Source organism: Cervus canadensis, chromosome 23 (genome assembly GCF_019320065.1).
Source record: "Cervus canadensis isolate Bull #8, Minnesota chromosome 23, ASM1932006v1, whole genome shotgun sequence".
In the NCBI taxonomy this organism is placed as follows: domain Eukaryota; kingdom Metazoa; phylum Chordata; class Mammalia; order Artiodactyla; family Cervidae; genus Cervus; species Cervus canadensis.
In genome coordinates, this window is record NC_057408.1 from 13,115,794 (window position 1) to 13,135,213 (window position 19,420).

Below are 19,420 nucleotides of genomic sequence, written 5' to 3' on the forward strand. Positions count from 1 at the left end.
CCCGTGGGGTTGTTCAGGCTGTGGAGAAAGGGCACTAACTGGGGGAGGGGGTCCCACACAGTGGTTTTAAACAGAATCAGCTGTCAGTGATCAGATAACATACAAATTCAGGTTTATAGATTCTCTCAAAAATGGTAGCTTTTGAGTGACAGCTGTCTGTTGTGACTAAATAATAGTTGTTCCCTTCAAAGGGCATATGGTCCCCTGTTTTCCTGTCCTGTGATATTCTCAGTCTGCTTCACTGTCTCTCCTCCTCCACGTGGTCTCACCAGGTAATTCACTTTCTTTGCACAGTGGCTGAGTCCCCAAACTGGAAGCTCTCAGGACTTCTTAAGGTTTAGACCCAGAACTGGCAGAGTGTCCCACTGAATTAGTTCAGAGAGAGTCACAGGGCAGCCCAGACTTGGAGCTGGGACGGGGGGCAGGGTGAGGGGCCACACTGCGTAAAGGCAGGGAACCGTGAGGGGCTACCCTCGGGGGCCGTCTCTTACCGCAGCCAGAAAGGCAGCCTGGGCTAGAATAGGAATGGCTCTGTCACCAGACTGAGGAGCTGGGACTTTACTTTGAAGGACATAGAAAGGCGAAGATGTGATGCATGGGACCAACAAGGACTGTCTGTTCACTCAGACCTGCTGTCGGTGCTCAGTCACCGATAGACGACCAGAGGCGCTTTATTTAACAGATGCTGACGGAGCGCTCAGTGTGTGCCAGATCCTTTTCCACTCGCTTATAAACATTAACTCATCTTTGGATGAAATGAGTAGCACACCATTAGAATAATCAGACATGGAATTAATGGTGTAACTTGTACCGGGTTTTAAATAATACATTTCATTAAGCTTTAGAAGATATCTAGGATCATACAGTTAAAATACCCTTCTGAAGTGGTTTTTATTCTGTTGCTTAATCAACTGGTGTTTATGTTCCCTTTTTCCAGTGAATGGTATGTGTTCAAGAAATTGTGGGTGGCTCTTACAGTAAATGTTTTTCTACAGAAAGTTTCATTTATTTTTAATCACTTGAAAACCCATCATAAGTTGCTTATATAGTTGTTATTTTGAAGTTTTCTTTGATTCCTCACTCTTATCTCCTCAACTTCAAATTTTACTGTTTCTTTCTCTGTCATATCTCTGACTTTTTCTTTCCCTTTCTGCTGCTAATTCCTGGAACCAGACTTTGTCATCTCCTATTTCGGCCACTGCAGTCTACTTCTCTGTTTTAAATCCACCCCAGTTCAACTATCGTTCAGGAACTGTTTTGCAAGTAGAGTGGGCAAGGTAAGTTACTGACCCATCATCTTTATTACCAAACTCAAGAAGATGCTCCAAAACATTTTAGGAACTGTTAACAATTATCACTGGGGGACTCCCTGGAGGTCTGTTGGTTAAGACTCTGCACTTTCAACACAGGAGGTGCAGTTTTGATCCCTGGTCAGGGAATGAAGATCCCACATTGTCACTGGGGAAACGTTTTTGAAGAGTTATGGTCAATTATTGATACATAGATTTTAAGCCTCATGGTTCTCAAGTGGCTAAACCCTTGCATCTCTGTACTGTACCAAGTGTCCTTTCCAAACAGATGACAAAAGCAGTGACCTAAGCAGAAGGAGCCTCTATGCTTACTCTAACAACTGTTCCTCCCCTCTAAAGACCCCAGTGATTTTTTTCAGTTACATATCTCATAACTTTTTTCTGCCAGTAGAACTTAGTGTAGGACATATACTAAATTGTCATAATATCCCAGTGTAGGACATATACTAAATTGTCACAATATCCCAGTGTAGGACATATACTAAATTGTCACAATATCCCACCAAGAAATCCACTGTGCGGCACAGACACTTTACTCCAAGACGGTCACTGGAAAGCCCCTGGTTGGGGCTGTAATGGTGAAAGCCCGGAACCCCAGTCTCCAGCTCCCCTCTCTGAGGAGCAGACTGAACCGAGTCTGAGTCCATCAGTATATTAAGATTGGCTCTGAACTCTGATAGGGTTAATGGGCTCAGAAAACAGTGCTCTGAAATATTTCTGTGGATTAGCCAGCTAACGTCTTGGTATATAGTGGGTAAATTAGTGTAACAGTACATTTCTAGTTTATTTAAGAAGAAACTTTCAAAAAAAAAGGAAATATAAGTGATAATAAATCTTATACTGCCTCCTTATTGAAATCCACCCTGAGTATTCTCAACTTTTTTTTTTTTTTGAGTTTTAAAATGAAAGACAGTAGAGGCTTTATGTCTGAATTTGCCTGTTTATTAAAATAGTCTTGAAAACTGGCCTTTTCTTTGGGATAGGAGAAGAGATTATCATTTGTACAGGACTTAAAGTGACTTTGAATCAGAAACGTGGCTTAAGTGTTGTTTCATTCTTTTTTTAATGTGGATACTCATAAGAATAGACAGTTTGCAAGGTATCTCTGAAAATGTGAATATAGAACAAAGATACCAAACAAGGGAAATTCTCTGGCAGTCCAGTGGTTAGGACTCCACACTGTCACTGCCGAGGGCCCAGGGTTCAGTCCCTGGCGGGGGAACTAAGAACGCGCAAGCTGCATGGTGAGGCCAAAAAAAAAGTATTTGAGTCTTCTCACAAAGCAGAGTATTTTTCCACTTTGAGGGAGTCACTGTCTTTGAGTTGGTGCTAATTTTTCTCCAGACCTTGTTTAACCCTCGACCTTAGTGTGGAAAAGGAAGAAATTCCAAAGAGATTTTTGGTGACATTAGTCATCTTAAAGACCTGAAATCAGATCACATATTGTAATGTTGAGTCAGCACTGTGTGCCTGTTTCATGTTCATTTATAAGTAATCTACTTAGCACTTTGTGACGGAGGTTGGTCACCAAGCCCCGGCCAGCTCTCCAGCCGGCCAGCCGGGGCTGCCACTCTCTCCTGTTACACCTGCTCCGCTGCCCCCTGCTGTTTCCATCGCAGATTTAGACCCCAGTGTGTGCTGGGCACACCCGCTGCCAGCCCTCGAGAGGAACCTCAGGTTTTTGGTATCACACCCCACTGCCAGCCCTCGAGAGGAACCTCAGGTTTTTGGTATCACACCCCACTGCCAGCCCTCGAGAGGAACCTCAGATTTTTGGTATCATCCGCAGTCTGAAGTCTTTACTTTAACTCCACCCCGCTAGCAAGAGTACAGTTCTGAAGACCTCTTAAGCACTAGACCATGCTCAGCCTTCCACAACCCTTTTGGACAAACTGTATACCAGATAAAGCCAGCTGATACTTCTAAAGGCGCAGGTACTTTTAAAGCATCTTTTTAGGCTTCCCAGGTGGTTCAGTAGTTAAAGAATCACCTGCCGATGCAGCAGATGTGGGTTTAATCCCTGGGTTGGAAAGATCACTCAGAGGAGGAAATGGCAACGCACTCTAGTATTCTTGCCTGGAGAAACCAGTGGACAGAGGAGTCTGGCGCGGCTGCAGGTGATGGGTCGCAAAGATTTGGACATGACTGATCTTTTTGCCCCTTACGACAGAAAAGTTCTCTGTATGAGACCACGTCTTTAGCAAAGCCTCAGTTCACTAAGGTCAGAAAATGAACTGCTAAGATAGTCATACAAAAACTCTTCACACTGCCCTGAGGCAGCCACATCTCACCCAAATGGGAGGTTTTTTTAAAGAACTTAGAGGAGACAGTACAGCAACAGAAAATAGAAAATGCAGTGTTTGTTAAACTCCAGCTTTTCTGCCTTTGGTATTTCCCCTTACCTGCTCTGATGGGATTCTCCCAGTCCCTCGTTTCGGTATTTCTTTTGTTTCTGGCCTCTTCCGTTATCAGCAGAACAGAACTTAATTTGATGGGAACCCAATTCCAAACATTATTTAAATTTGCTCTAAATGTCTATACTGAGCATTCTTTCCTTCTGTCATAAGTCAGTAAAAGTGTTAGTGTAATGTTAGTTACTGTTACAATCCATGTACAACTAATATCCTTTGCCTGATTTCCTAAAGTATCAGTTAAGTTTAATCTCAGTTGTTTGACTCACCAGTTTCTGTATTCCTCAGTAGAGTGCATTGGTCTACTATGTAAAGTGATAGCTTTAAATTAAATGAAATAATGAAATCTTATTTGTAATAAGGCATTCTTTTTATTGAGTTTTATTTTTACTTTTTATATCCTCCTTTAAATGTCTCCCCCTCCTCTTCTTTTTTTTTTTAAACAGCAAAAGACAAGGTTGCTCTTTTGATAGGAAATATGAATTATTGGGAGCATCCCAAGCTTAAAGCTCCTTTGGTGGATGTGTATGAACTGACCAACTTGTTAAGACAGCTAGATTTCAAAGTCGTTTCACTCTTGGATCTTACTGAATATGAGATGCGTAACGCCGTGGATGAATTTTTACTGCTTTTAGACAAAGGAGTCTATGGTAAGATACTTATCATCTTCACTTTTGTAATTATCCCTTTGTCTTTTTGTTGTACAAGTTAGGTTGAAAAACAGAGAAAGGCATGGCAAATGGACTGTTGAAAAGTTTTATTCTTGTAATAAAAGATGGATTTGATCTTCATTCCTTATTCCATATGACTAATTAACTTGATGTCTTTACTTTCATGTCTCAAAACAATATTGTTCTTAGTAGAATTCTTAACCTATCTTGTGTGATTTTGTTTCATTGACTACAAGAGCTACAGTAAAGTTCAGTGACCAGATAGCAAATTGTGTATTCATATATGTAAAATACTAATATGTGTGTGTGTGTGTTTGGAGTATAAAAAGTTGTACCCGAATGTACATTCCACATGTTTGCTTCCGTTTTCTAACTGTTGCATGGTATTTTCTGGCCTCTTAGTGGGAACTAAAATTTAACAAGGAAATATATGGTGAGTGAGACACATGAGAACAATCAATAAGTTCTACCCAGACACAGTTAAAGATGAAAGTGTTAATTGCTCAGTTGTGTCCGAGTCTTTGCAATCCAATAGACTATAGCCCCGGAGAAGACAATGGCACCCCACTCCAGTACTCTTGCCTGGAAAATCCCATGGACAGAGGAGCCTGGTAGGCTGCCGTCCATGAGGTCGCTAAGAGTCAGACACAACTGAGCAACTTCACTTTCACTTTTCACTTACATGCACTGGCGAAGGAAAGGGCAACCCACTCCAGTGTTCTTGCCTGGAGAATCCCAGGGACAGGGGAGCCTGGTGGGCTGCCGTCTATGGGGTTGCACAGAGTCGGACACGACTGAAGTGACTTAGCAGCAGCAGACTTTAGCCCTCCAGGCTCCTCTGTCCATGGAACTCTCCAGTCAAGAATACTGGATTGAGTAACCATTTCCTTCTCCAGAGGATCTTCCTGACCCAGGGATCGAACCCAGGTCTCCTGCCTTGCAGGCAGATTGTTTACCATCTGAGCTACTAGGGAAGCCCAGGTTAAAGATGGACCTCCACAAAAATACTAACAGTAAATTTTTTTAATGTTTTTTCTCATTCTTTCATTTAAATATATTAAGAACACTACATTTATGGTAAAGATTCTTTAAAGAGAGATTATGCTGTCAGTAATAAGTCGTTTCTTTGGTGATTTTCTTTTGATGGGCGTCGCCACAAGGATGGGACAGCCAGCTGTCCCTGTCTGAGCCGTATTTCTCAGAGGTGTGTCCCTGCAATGTCGTGTAATAACATCCAGCTGCCAGGAAAGTGACATTTCCAGACCTGCTGTCAGGATGCCACTGCTTAACCAAGTCGATTTGGCTTCTATATCTTTCCAGTTACTTTACTTCAATAATTCCTTTATTTAGCCTTTTTACTTCTAATTAGACTAATACGATGAGGCAAACGATAGAATTGCTAAAGGTTCTCAAAGTAGAGTTTTTTTAATTAAATAAACAAAGATGAATATTTTTTAATGATAAAAGGCACAATTCACAAAGAAGATAGACATCATAAATCATTAGACACCTAACAACAAAGAAACAAAGATACTCAAAGTAGAATTTTTAATGGAAGAAAAAGCTAATTTCTTTCAAGATTTAGCACGTTACTGTATATAGGATGGGGGAAAATCTTAAAATCTTAAGTTTTAAATGAGTTTCTTCTTAAGTAATAAGGATTATAATTGCTACGCAAGTGAATCAGCAAAGTAAATCTGTCAGATTTGGAACTTCAACATTATTCTGATGTTTTAATAACATAATCTTAATTTATGAGCATATAAAGTAATGACTCTGAGAATCCATTTTTCTAATGAAAATGATAGAATATGCAATACAAATGTGCCTCTGTGCTACTTGGTTTATAGTTTTAGTCTCTAATAAGGTGGTTGGTTGGTTAATTTTATATTACATAATTTATCTCAGTTGTTAAGTGCATAGATGGCTTAAACAGAAAAAGGCTTCTAAAAGTTTCCCAGAAGTAATTAAGTGCAAGAAAAAAATATTTACCAATTTGAGTTTTGAGACTGGTGAAGTATTTTAACAGTTAGGGAATTATATGAAGAATTATGAATTTGATTATTTACTCTCATTTCTTATTAGCATTATCACCTTGACTTTAAATCCTTTTTAGCTTTTTTTTTTTCCTTTTTAGCTTTTTAAATCAAAACTTAAATAAATCAAAACTTTTAATTGCCCCTGCAAACTTGAGAACCAGAAATATTAAAAGTTCTGGCAAGAAGAGTTTATCTGATACTGAAGCTTTGCCCCAAAATAAAAACATCAACTTGAAATATAGAATAAAGAGGCCCGGGTTCGATCCCAAGTCAGGGAACTAGATCCCACATGCCACAACAAAGGTTCGGTGCAGCCAAATAAAAATAAATAAATTTTTTTTTCCAAAAAGCTAGAAAAATGTTTAAATACTACTGATTCATGTCTTAACAGGGTGACTGCATTATATTTTGAAGTATTGTGAATATCCCAAACCCCGACACCTCTGCTTTCAATGTAAGTGTGGCAGAGGCCAGAGGGCATAGGCATGTCCCCTAGGCTGTGCCCTCACGCCCAGCTGGCAGCCCCGGGGACCACGAGTACTTTGGGGGGCAGGGGAGGCAGAGCCAGAGCCACAGGAGTTTCAGAAGAGCAGCGTCAGTGTGGAAAGCATGGGCACTCAAGTTTATGCCCTTCTGTATTATATTGCCCTGGGTTTGTGAAGGAAATAAAAATTAGCAGAACAGAACATATGTAATCTGATTTTTAAACATATATAAGCATTAAAAACACAATCTAAAAACAGGAATAACTGACCTATTTGTTACCTATCCTTGAAGATAATAAGGATAAAGATTTCAGTTATGTAGATAAACCAGGATGGAGAGTAACTCCTTGGCTCAGTGTCCGCCCCACCTAACACTTCTCTGCATTCATCACTTGCTGCAGCTGAGCTGTGCTTCGACAGAAAAGGGGGTTAAAGGAACCTGGCTAGCACAGGGTCAAAGCCTCACTCATGCTGGAGTCACTCGCGTCAGCGTAGCTCCGGGGTTAAGCAGCAGAGCCAAGAGTCACCAACCCCGGGCTCAACGGTCTGTGTTTTCTACTTACTCGCTGTGTGTCTGTGACCAAGTTACTTCGCTTTCCTAAGCCAGAAAGGATGTATACAATGGATAGACTAAGTTAATGCGGTTGTTACAGGATAAGTTAAGATAAAATAACCGCCCATGTGTCTGGCATGCTAAAGCCTCAAAACACTGTAGCCGTTGTTGTCGTAGTTTCCTGAATTCAGATTTTCCTTCACCAATAGATAGGGGATTTGGATAACATTCCACTTCAAACCTCAATTGAGAAACCAGCTCTTATCTCTTATTTATTAAGGTTCAGCCTAAGATTTCATTGGAGGGAAAAACGGAGTTTTTAAAGAAATGGTATGGTGAGGTCATGGAAAAACCAGTACAGCGGCATTTTTTATTTTCTGAGAGTAACGTTAACTCGAAAGCCAGCAGAAGATTGTAAGGAGACAGTATAACCTGGCGCAGCGGCTGATCCCGCTGGCCCCGCACTTCTGGGAACACCCCTTGGTAGTCTCGTGACTGCGGGTGAGCTGTGAACGGCTCAGTGCCTCAGCTTTCGCATCTGTAAGAAGGAGGCGATAACATTTCCTACCTCATTATGATGATGAGGTGCTTGTTGTGAGCAGCCTGTGAGATTATTGAAGTAAAGCACTTGCTTCCAGCAGTGCCTGATACATAGGTGGTAACCACTCTGAAGGTCGCTGGCAGAGGCGATGTTCATGTTCTAATAAAAGCCCTGTGCCTGGAGAAGGAAATGGCAACCCACTCCAGTATTCTTGTCTGGAAAAGTCCATGGCCAGAGGAGCCTGGCGGGCTGCAGTCCATGGGGTCACATGATGGAGCATGTGTGCACGAGGGTGGAGGGAGATGGGCTGGTAGCAATAAAGTGGGAGAACTAAAAAAAAAAAGCCTTGTGCCAAGTGCAGGGCAGCGCTGCTCAAGTGGGAAAGTCCTCCATTGAAGCGTTTGTTTTCTCTGTAGACAAAAAATAAAAATCTTTGACAGACTGTACCCTTGGAAATCATATTCCCAAGAAATAAAATTCCTAAAAGATCTAATATTTTACAAGGTTTTATTTCTAACCCCATTGAATTCTTTGACATTTTAAAAGAGATCCATTTTGTCCTTCTATCCTTGAGTAATGAAAGTGGTTTAAATGTACAAATGGTACTAGAGATGAAATTTTTAAAATACAGTGATTTGGCCTAGTTATTTTACATAAAAATGCTTAACTTCCTGCAGTATAATTTGTGTGTAGACTTTGATACAAAATGCTTATTACATTTTCCATGAATTGCTCTGTGGTGGAGAAAAGATATTTTGTTGTCAGTGCCTTAATTTCAGTGATTGCAAACCTGGGCATACAGCATTGAAACACTGGACCACACTTAGCTTTACCTGGATGATGGAGGCTAAACCCTCCCTCCCTTGAAGTTGCTTTTTCTCCCAAGTCAAGCCTTCTTAAGCCAGATGTATTAAATGACACAATGGGAGCCCACCCGGCTCCTCTGTCCATGGGATTCTCCAGGCAAGAATACTGGAGTGGGTAGCCATTCCCTTCTCCTGGGCATCTTCTCAACCCAGGGATCGAAGCTGGGTCTCTCCTGCATTGCAGGCAGATTCTTTACCATCTGAGGAAATTATAAGCCCCCTAATATAATAGGACCGGAGAAACGCTGTGTATGGAATACAAATACCTATCAGCTATATGATTTTAAGCAAATTATTTAATGTTTTAAAATTTTATTTTCTCACCTATAAAGTAGGTCATTTAAAAATTGCTACAGGTTAAAATCTGATTATGTTCATGAGGTGCTTTGAAAATCATGAAAATGCCATGCAAATGTAAAAAAATTAATGTCTTTATTACAGTTACTTTTATCAAAGAAACTGCGTCCATACAGAACTGTAAATGTCCATGAAAGCCCATGTGTGATTTGAAGTGTCAAGGCTGCTGTAGGATTTCCCAGCAGTGTAGGGCTGAAATGTGTTCAGAAGCGCCCAGGGTCTGAACCTGAGATAAGCCTGAGCCATGGCGAAGATTTGGGTAGATGGAAAGAAGGAGAGCGTGACTTGAGCGGGGCCATGGAGGTTACAAATAAGTGTGTCTTGCTCTGGAAGCAGGAAAGAGACGGACAAGGAGTGGAGTCAGATTTTGAATCCTGGACAGTGTAAATCTTGCACTTTTAAAGTATACAGGTCTTCTTGTTTTATGAACATTTCTATTGAACTATAGTTATTTCCCACGTTGTGTTAGTTTTTGCTATGCAGTGATGATCGGCTCTGTGCACACTGACCCCCCTCCCTGCCGGACCTCCCTCCCGGCCCCGCGGTCCCACTGCTCCAGGTCACCAGAGCCCCGAGCTGAGCGCCCCGCGCTGCACCGCAGGTTCCAGTTCAGTGGCTTTCAGTGTCCACACAGAGCCCCGTTGTCATCGGCCCCCAGAGAAGCCCCGTATCCACTGGCGGTCCCTCCTCAGTCCTCCTGACCCCAGACTCCTGACAGCAGCAACCCGCTTGCTGCCTCTGGATTTGTCTCCCAAGGACTCTCCTATGAATGGAATCACTCCCTATGCATCCTTCTGGGTCTGGCTTCGGTCACTTCTGGCATGGTGCATCCAAGCTTCCTCTGTGTTGTAGCACTATTTTTGTGACTAGTTAATCATCCATTGTGTGGATATAGAACATTTTGTTTATTCATTGATCAGCAAATGGACATTTAACCATTTTCCACTATTTAGATATTAGAACTAGTGCTGCTGTGAACATTGCGTGGACACGTGTTTTCAGTTTCCCTGGACATTTACCTTGGAGTGGAGTTTCTGGGTCACAGAATGCTAAGTTTTGCTTTCTGAGGAACCGCCTGATTCCAGTGGGCCTGTGCTATTGTATATTCCTGCCAGAAGCAAACGAGGTTTCCACTTTCTCTACCTGTCAGCCTTGGTTCACGTCTTTTTGATTACAGCCATCATAATAAGTGTGAAGTGGTATCTCATTGTTTTGTTTTGCATTTCCCTAATGGTTAGTAATATTGAGCATCATCTTATGTGCTTATTTGCCATTTGTATATTCTCTTTGAAGAAACGTTTATTCAAGTCCCCTGTGCATTTTAAAATTCTTTTTATTGTTGAAGAGTTCTTCATATATTCTGGATACAATGTCCTTGTAGATATATAATTTGTTCTCACAAATACTTATCTGTCTATGTGGACATGTTCTCCCATTCTGTGGGTTATCTTTTCACTTACTTGGATTTTCATCGCTTTGCTAATTAAACCCACTGTGTCGTGATTTTCTAAACACTTTGATTTACAGTGATAATTTAATTCCTTTCCAGGCTGGTCTCCTTTCTGTTAGCTGTCATTCCGGGGCCAAACCTTGTTTGTCTCTGTTCCCGCTGCCTATAATGCACCTTCCTTCCTCCCTGCCTTTCCAGACTGTTCCCTTTCTCTCAGGACCACCTGTCATTGCTTCCCCTCACGCTGGTGCTCCCCTCGGCACTTTATACATCATGTACAGCGTTGCTCTAATCCCGTGATGTGTGCTGTTTAATTATATGCAGACTTTTCTTTGTATCACTGATTACATGAGCGTGCTCGAATGAGCTGTAAGACCCTCAGGGCCAGGAGCTCTGTGTTCATTTCTTTCTCATCGTCCTTGCCACCTACATGGTGATGAACACCCACAGTGAATAAACCGGTGTGTGTCCATTTTGTCATTTTTTTACCCAGAATGATACGTATGAAAGAACCATTTTTCTTATTTAAATAGGAAGTCAGGAAAAGTCAACAACCTGGATCCTGCCCTGTGGGACCAAAGGAAGCAAGTTTTCTTTGCTGCTAAAAACCACGTTCTTGCTGGGGCTTGGGGGCTGCAGCTATAAAGAATTAGCTTTTTTGTTTGTTTGTTCTCCTTCTAAATGCCTTTTTACTGTTTACTGTAGAATACTACACAATGAAGTCATCACTTCAAAATATTGACAGAGCAGAATCAGTGGGCGCTAGAGATTGCAGGCTTAGGGGACCATGTCTTCACAAGTATTCCTATCAAATAGGAATAACAAATATTTTATAAGAAAGCCCATACTGATTTTTTTTTTAAGAACAAAAACAAACTTCTTTTCAAGAAGGTGTTTAGAGTTGTTTAGTATGTTTTTTTATAGTACCATTTCTCAATAAAGAAATAATAACTCATCTGTGAACATTAAAACTAACATGAATTTTAGTTTAATTCAGACTATAGAAAATAAATGATATTTATACCTGCATAACAAAAAGAAATAGCAATCCATGAAATGAGATTTCCCTTCTCTGCCTAGAAAAAGCTACATGGATATTTTTCTAACCTTACTGATGTTGTAAGGAAATGCTGTGGAATTTCTTACACCTGGCGTGGCAGCGGCTGTCTGTCCCTCTGAATTGCGTTTGTCCTTTCATCTGTTAAACACTCACTGAACTGAAGTGTGCCGGGAACACACAGATAAAGGGGAGAGCGCCCTGGCTGAAGGAGCTCCTGGTTTCGGAGACCACAGATGAGTCACAGGAGTCCTCAGCCTTGTTTGTTTTTAAACATCCTGAGGTGAAATTGCGATCCATGTTATACCACTGGTTACAGATGTGTCACTTTCATGAACTGAAATGCACTTCAGAGGAGCATCTTTTTCACAAATCTCTGACATACTGTGGTTGAATTATAGTATGTTAATTACTGCTGTATAGCAAAGTGACTCAGTTATATGTGTATATATATGCTTGCTTTTTCACATTCTTTTCCGTTATGGTTTATCACCGGTTACTGACTATAGTTCTCTGTGCCGTTCAGTAGGACCTTGTTTTTCCATCCCGTATGTTCCAGTTTGTATCTGTTAATCGCAGACTCCCAGTCCAACCCCTCACACACACCCCAGCCCCTTGGCAACCACCAGTCTAGTCTCTGCATCCCTGTTCCTGTTTCATAGGTAGGCTCATTTGTACGTTTTAGATTCCACATATAAGTGATATCATCTGGTATTTCTCTTTCTGGCTTGCTTCTCTAGTTGCACAGGATAGCATCCTGATGTTGGTTTAAAATTCAGTACTTAAACGAAGACTGTTGCCAAAGTAATTTTCAAGGCAAATTCAGTTAACACTTGAATGTGTTTGTAGTTGCATCTCTCTTAAATAAGTACGCATTCATGTCAAGAAAGTAAGTCGTGGTTTTGTTTTAGAGTGCTGCCTACTCAGATTGCAGTTTCTCCTTTCTTGCTTTTCAGGGCTGTTGTATTACGCAGGACATGGATATGAGAACTTCGGGAACAGCTTTATGGTCCCTGTGGATGCTCCAAATCCATATAGGTCTGAAAACTGTCTGTGTGTACAGAATATCCTGAAACTGATGCAAGAAAAGGAGACCGGACTCAACGTGTTCCTGCTGGACATGTGCAGGAAGAGGTAGACGGTCCAGTCCTCACATGGGAGCCTGTTAATGTCAGTTAAACATCAGCCTCGACAAGTTAGATCTAATGGCACACCCATGAAGCCTTCGAACACTTAGAATTGGTGAATTTTAGATTGTAGAGTGAGATTGATTAAGAAGAAAACTAGAAAATACATTTTCTCTATGTGTTTTTAACTTTTTCCTGCCTGCTCTAGAATAGAAGTGATGAACAAAAGGGCATGGGTACTCACTCATACTAGAAAAGATACAGCCCCTCAGACTGCCTTTAGAATGTCTTCTACAATCCCTGCAGCTGTTCCTCCAGGAATTAGCAGAGTCAAAACTGAAAAGAGTGGGGGCCCTTAGCAACTTTTTGCTTGCTCAGCTTTTAGCAATCAAAATCCAACGCCCGAGTTCAAATGTAATTCCAGTTTTAAAAGCTAACAAGAAAAAAGGGGTGATTCTCTGCTGTCTCAGTCACTGGGGAGTCCTGGATTACTTTTGGTAAATACATAGGTAACTATATAATTGAAAGTGATAGGTTCAAAGTTCCTTTATGTGTTACAGAATAGTATAATACATATTTTCACTGTATTATTATTTGTGCTCTTTTAAGAATGCCATTTTAACTCTTTGTATTTGTATCTGTCCTTTTCCTCTTCTGCCTTTTAAACAGAAATGACTATGACGATACCATCCCAATCCTGGACGCCCTGAGAGTCACCGCCAATATCGTCTTTGGATACGCCACGTGAGACTTTGATGTTGGGGATTCCGTCATTCTTTGATGACTTTTTTTTTATTTTTTTACTGTCCTGGCTCTTTGATGCCGCACAGGCTTTTCCCAAGTTGTGGCAAGCGGGGGCTACTCTCTAGTTGCGGTGGGTGGCTCAGTGGTGCCTTCTCGTTGCAGAGCGCGGGCTCTGGGGCGCGGGCTCAGTAGGTGCGGCTCCAGGCTCCAGAGCACAGGCTCAGGACTTGCGGCGCACACGCTCAGTTGCTCCGCAGCACGTGGGATCTTCCCAGATCAGGGATCAAACCCGTCTCCTGCCTCAGCAAGTGAATTGTTTACCACTGAGCCATCAGGGAAGCCCAGTGACTTCTTTTTGATTGTAGATTAGAAGCCTAGAAATATCCATAGCCATCTAGGCATAAATTTGCCTCAATATTCTTAATACAAAGTTTTAAATAATTGACCTCAGCACTTTAGAGCTTGGCATTTTTTTACTAAGCCTCAAAGCACTTAATTCTTGCTTAAAGGTCAACTCTTTAATTAAGATGTCATGTGAGAGGCAGGGTGGTATATGAGACTCATTAGTTTTTATAGAAGCTTCATGGGCCAAGTGTTTGCTTTTTTTTTAATGTCTTTCTTTTCAGGTGTCAAGGAGCAGAAGCTTTTGAAATACAGCATTCTGGGTTAGCAAATGGAATCTTCATGAAGTTTTTAAAGGATAGGTTATTAGAAGAAAAGAAAATTACTGTGTTACTGGATGAAGTTGCAGAAGGTAAAATAAAACTAGAGAAAGCTACTTATGGTTCTCTGCGTATTTTAATCCTACAGTCTTTATTTGGGTTTGGAATTAGTATCTACTTCATGGAACAATGAAATAGTTTATATAATGTTCATAAGAGTGCTTCTTTCCTTACTGGCTTAGCTGTATGCATTAGTGTAGCATTACTTTGACCTGCAAGGCTGAGCCCAGACATGATTGTGAAATAAATGAAGTTTAATCCTGAAAACTCCTTACCTTGTTTCAATACTTAATGCCTGATGCCACCCAGTCTGCTTATTTGCAAAAAAGAGAAAAAAAGTTGTCCAATGAGCATTTTCTTTCAGGGTCAAACAGATGCAACTTTATAGAAATTTCAAGGCCCTGCGGGAAAAGGCTGGGTTCTTTTTTTTTTTTCCTTTGACGAATTTGGGAGTTTGAAATTCTGCTTTAAGGACAGGATCCTAGAGGTCTGCCACCACGTGGCTCTTCCACTGCTTCTGTTCTTTTGTTTGCTGCCTGGCACAGCGCTGGGCTAATGTCACTCCCTGAAGAAGCACCTCTCACAGCAGCAGATCGACCTGTCTCTTTTTTAACACCATTAGTTGCTCAGTCCTGTCCGGCTTTTCACCACCCCATGGGCTGTACCTTCCAGGCTCCTCTGTCTGTGGAATTCTCCAGGAAAGAAGACTGGAGTGGGTTGCCATTCCTTTCTCCAAGGGATGTTCCTGACCCAGGAATCGAGCCCAGGTCTCTGCATTGCAGGCACTCTCTTTACCATCTGAGCCACCGGGGAAGCTCATAAGTCACATTAAAGAGAAGGCAGTTCTTTTGCAAACTGGCTCCCTAGAAAATGGAGCTTCATGGATATTCCAGAGATGGCATCTGAATAGTTCCACGACCCACTCATTAGTCACATTCACTTATTTTCATGTTTTTATCAGTGTAATCCCTTAGCTGGATCGCTTGACTTCACTACTTTCCCCTTCAGTGTAGACAGCCAGGGCTCTGACCCTCTTTCTTCAACCAAAGAAGTTCTGCTTTTACCTGTTTTACATATTGTGTGGGCTTCTATTTAAAGTTCTCATTTGAAGACAAAGTTCCGGTGCCTAAAAAAAAAGCCTTTGGAGTGTCAGTTATTTTCAAAGTGAGATCTGTGAACATGCTCCCAAGACTCTAAAATGTTTTATTCTAATTTTAATCTGTCCTATCTTAAAACTTAATAAAAAGCACCAGTTCACCCACCTGTTGTTCTGTCAATAAATGGCATCCCAGTATATTTGAACTTCTGGATTATATTTTTATTTATACTTTATTATACATTTGAACTTTGAATTCTTCAGGATAATTTATTCTGAATACTTTTAAGTTTTCAAAGATCATAGGCCAAACAGTTGAGGAGAAAAACCACCTTTCCAGTTTCAATTGTTGTGCCAGTGAAACAAAATAGGAAATAAATTGGTTGCTGTTACAAGTTTCCTGCTATCAATCTGGGACCCCAGATTTTGGTTTTTCTACTTGAAACAGCATTATTAAGTTGCTTGAAATTGCAAGGTAAATTCTTTCCTTATCTAGTTCTGGCAATATGGCATTTAAAGTACCCAAATGCCATCTTGCTCTATAAAACTCCACGATCTGCTAGAAGAAAAGATTTATTCAATTAGTGATATACTTTTTAATAAGTCCCTTGGAACATACTTCTGACAGTTTTTATTGTGAGTTAGATGTCCAGCATGAATCTCAGACTTTGACAGTAACCTATATCCAGTTATATGTTCCCTCTCTCTTTCCTTGCCCCTCTTTCATGGAGTTCGGTTCAGTTTAGTCACTCAGTTGTGTCTGACTCTTTGCGACCCCATGAACCACAGCACGGCAGGCCTCCCTGTCCATCACCAACTCCCGGAGCTTGCTCAAACTCATGTCCATCAAGTTGGTGATGCCATCCAAGCATCTCATCCTCTGTTGTCCCCTTCTCCTGCCTTCAGTCTTTCCCAGCATCAGGGTCTTTTCAAATGAGTCAGTTCTTCGCATCAGGTGGAGTTTCAGCTTCAACATCAGTCCTTCTAATGAACACCCAGGACTCCTTTAGGGTGGACTGGTTGGATCTCCTTGCAGTCCAAGAGACTCTCAAGAATCTTCTCCAACACCATAGTTCAAAAGCATCAATTCTTCAGTGCTCAGCTTTCTTTATAGTCCAACTCTGATACCCATACACGACTACTGGAAAAACCATAGCTTTGATTAGACGGACAAGTAATTATCTGTTTTTTAATATGCTGTCTAAGTTGGTCATAGCTTTTCTTCCAAGGAGTAAGCGTCTTTTAATTTCATGGCTGCAGTCACCATCTGCAGTGATTTTGGAGCCCAAAAAAATAAGGTCTGTCACCGTTTTCACTGTTTCCCCATCTGTTTGCCATGATTTGGCAAACATGGGACCAGATGCCATGACCTTAGTTTTCTGAATGTTGAGTTTTAAGCCAACTTTATCACTCTCCTCTTTCACTTTCATCAAGAGGCTCTTTAGTTCTTTTTCACTTTCTGCCATAAGGGTGGTGTCATCTGCATATCTGAGGTTATTGATATTTCTCCCGACAATCTTGATTCCAGCTTTTGCTTCATCCAGCCCAGCTTTTCTCATGATGTACTCTGTGTATAAGTTAAATAAGCAGGGTGACAATATACAGCCTTGACATACCCCTTTTCCTATTTGGAACCAGTCTGTTGTTCCCTGTCCAGTTCTAACTGTTGCTTCCTGACCTGCATACAGATTTCTCAAGAGTCAGGTCAGGTGGTCTGGTATTCCCAGTCTCTTTAAGAATTTTCCACAGTTTGTTGTAATCCACACAGTCAAAGGCTTTGGCATAGTCAATAAAGCAGAAACAGATGTTTTTTTGGAACTCTCTTGTTTTTTCAATAATCCAACAGATGTCGGTAATTTGATCTCTGGTTCCTCTGCCTTTTCTAAAACCAGCTTGAACATCTGGAAGTTCACGGTTGATGTACTATTGAAGCCTGGCTTGGAGAATTTTGAGCATTACTTTACTAGCGTGTGTATCCTTCTAAATCTTGTTTATCATTCCCTTGATTTGCTTCTAACATAGTTTTAATTGAGTTTATATATGTCTGCAAAAAGTAGGAATATTTTAATTTGTGTGCTTAGTCGCTCAGTTGTGTCCAATTCTTTGTGATCCCATGGACTGGGGCCCACCAAGCTCCTCTGTCCATGGGGATTCTCCAGGCAAGAATACTAGAATGTGTTGCCATGCCCTCCTCCAGGGGATCTTCCCAACCCAGGGATTGAACCCAGGTCTCCTGCATTGCAGGCAGATTCTTTACCATCTGAACCACCAGGGAAGCCCTTATTTTAATTTAGTTGTTTTGTAACTTCCCTCTCTCTCTCTGACCTTACTGTTATTCATGAAAGATAAACATTTGGAATCTCTTTCTGAGTAAAAGGGATAAAGTCTTAGAGTTTTATGTCTGTCTTCCCAGATAAGAAACTACTTTCCAAGACCAGATATTATTAATTTATTTTCATTAATAATATTTACAGAAATAGGATGAATTTTTTCTAATGTATTTATGCAAAGGAATGTAGTATCATTTTATAAATTTAAATTGAGATTTGTCAGTATTCATGTCTTAAATCATGTTGCATGAAAATAGTAAAAGCACGTGTATAACATTTTTAGTAAGTTCAAAACCTAAAACATTGACACGTACTATTTACCAATATCTACATGAGTAAAAATTACAATATGTGTAAGAATATACACAGTACTTTGGTTACTTTGAGTTGGGGAGACAGTAATGGTGTTTTAACATTGTTTGTTTTAACATGTTATTTCTTTTCTAAAAAAGAAATCTGAGATAAAGACAGCATGATATTTTAACTTTCTCTTAGCTGTGTAGTCATTTGTTTAACTGAACATATTTCTCCACAGAGTACACATAAATCCTGACTGCTCTTACAGTAAAGAAATATACTTTCTCCACCCGATTCCTCTGGGTCTTCCCAAATTTAAAAAAAAAAAAAAAAAGAAATATACTTTCACTTCTTTGTGAATTTCAAGGCTTAGCATATTAGGGACTCATCAATAGAATTATAGAAGATAACAGCCAGAAAGGGGCCTTTAGAAGTGAGCTGGTCCAGTACTTTTATCTGTTTGCTCACACCATATCCTTAGCACTTGGAACCATGCCTGGCACATAGTAGGTGCTTGGTAGGTGTCTGGAGTGAATAAGTGATGTTGAGAATATAACCTGATTTGTAGAAGGATTCTTGGCCGAAATGAAATGATGTGGTCTTAAACATAATATTCACGTCTTATCTTTTAGATATGGGTAAATGTCACCTTACCAAAGGCAAGCAGGCGCTAGAGATTCGAAGTAGCTTATCTGAAAAGAGAGCCCTTACTGACCCAATCCAGGGAACAGCACATTCCGCAGAGTCTCTGGTGCGAAACCTCCAGTGGGCCAAGGCGCACGGTACCGTAAAGTCTTTTTTATGCTCTCTTTCTATGTTCATGTAAAACTATGAAGCCGTCTTTCCCTCTGAATTCACAGCTTTCCTCCAAACTTTGCTGTGAATGTTTTAGCCTAGTGAGTAGGATCTTAGTCCCTAACCGGGGATTGAACCCAGGTGCTCGGCAGTGAAAGCACAGAGTTGGAACCACTGGGCCTCCAGGGAATTTCCTGTAACGTTTTTAAGTGACAGAAACAGCTCTAATAGTATTTTGCCCCATAAAGAATATTTGTTTGCTGCTTATCATCAGAAAACTCACCAAAAATTCTTTAAGTAATTATTTATGTAAGTTTTTATTGTTCTTTTTCAGAGCTTCCAGAAAGTATGTGTCTTAAATTTCAGTGTGGTGTTCAGATTCAACTGGGATTTGCAGCCGAGTTTTCTAACGTCATGATCATCTATACGAGTATAGTGCACAAACCACCTGATATATTAATGTGCGATGCCTATGTTACCGACTTTCCACTTGTAAGTCTCTACTTTTTTCTTTTTTTTTTTAAATCAAATACATATTTAATTAAGAAACTAATAATGCATTATTACCC

At 40.7% G+C, this 19,420-nt stretch overlaps 1 protein-coding gene across 3 annotated transcripts in view; it reads left to right on the plus strand.

Annotated features, from left to right (window-relative positions):
• MALT1 (MALT1 paracaspase) overlaps positions 1–19,420 on the plus strand; it is a 61,152-nt gene that overhangs the window by 36,991 nt on the left and 4,741 nt on the right. For all 3 annotated transcript variants that reach the window (XM_043444004.1, XM_043444006.1, XM_043444005.1), the window contains 6 exons: positions 4,168–4,371; positions 12,697–12,874; positions 13,537–13,611; positions 14,238–14,365; positions 18,689–18,838; positions 19,186–19,343. In XM_043444004.1, the coding sequence (XP_043299939.1) occupies positions 4,168–4,371; positions 12,697–12,874; positions 13,537–13,611; positions 14,238–14,365; positions 18,689–18,838; positions 19,186–19,343 (893 nt within the window). The remainder of the gene's footprint in view (positions 1–4,167; positions 4,372–12,696; positions 12,875–13,536; positions 13,612–14,237; positions 14,366–18,688; positions 18,839–19,185; positions 19,344–19,420) is intronic.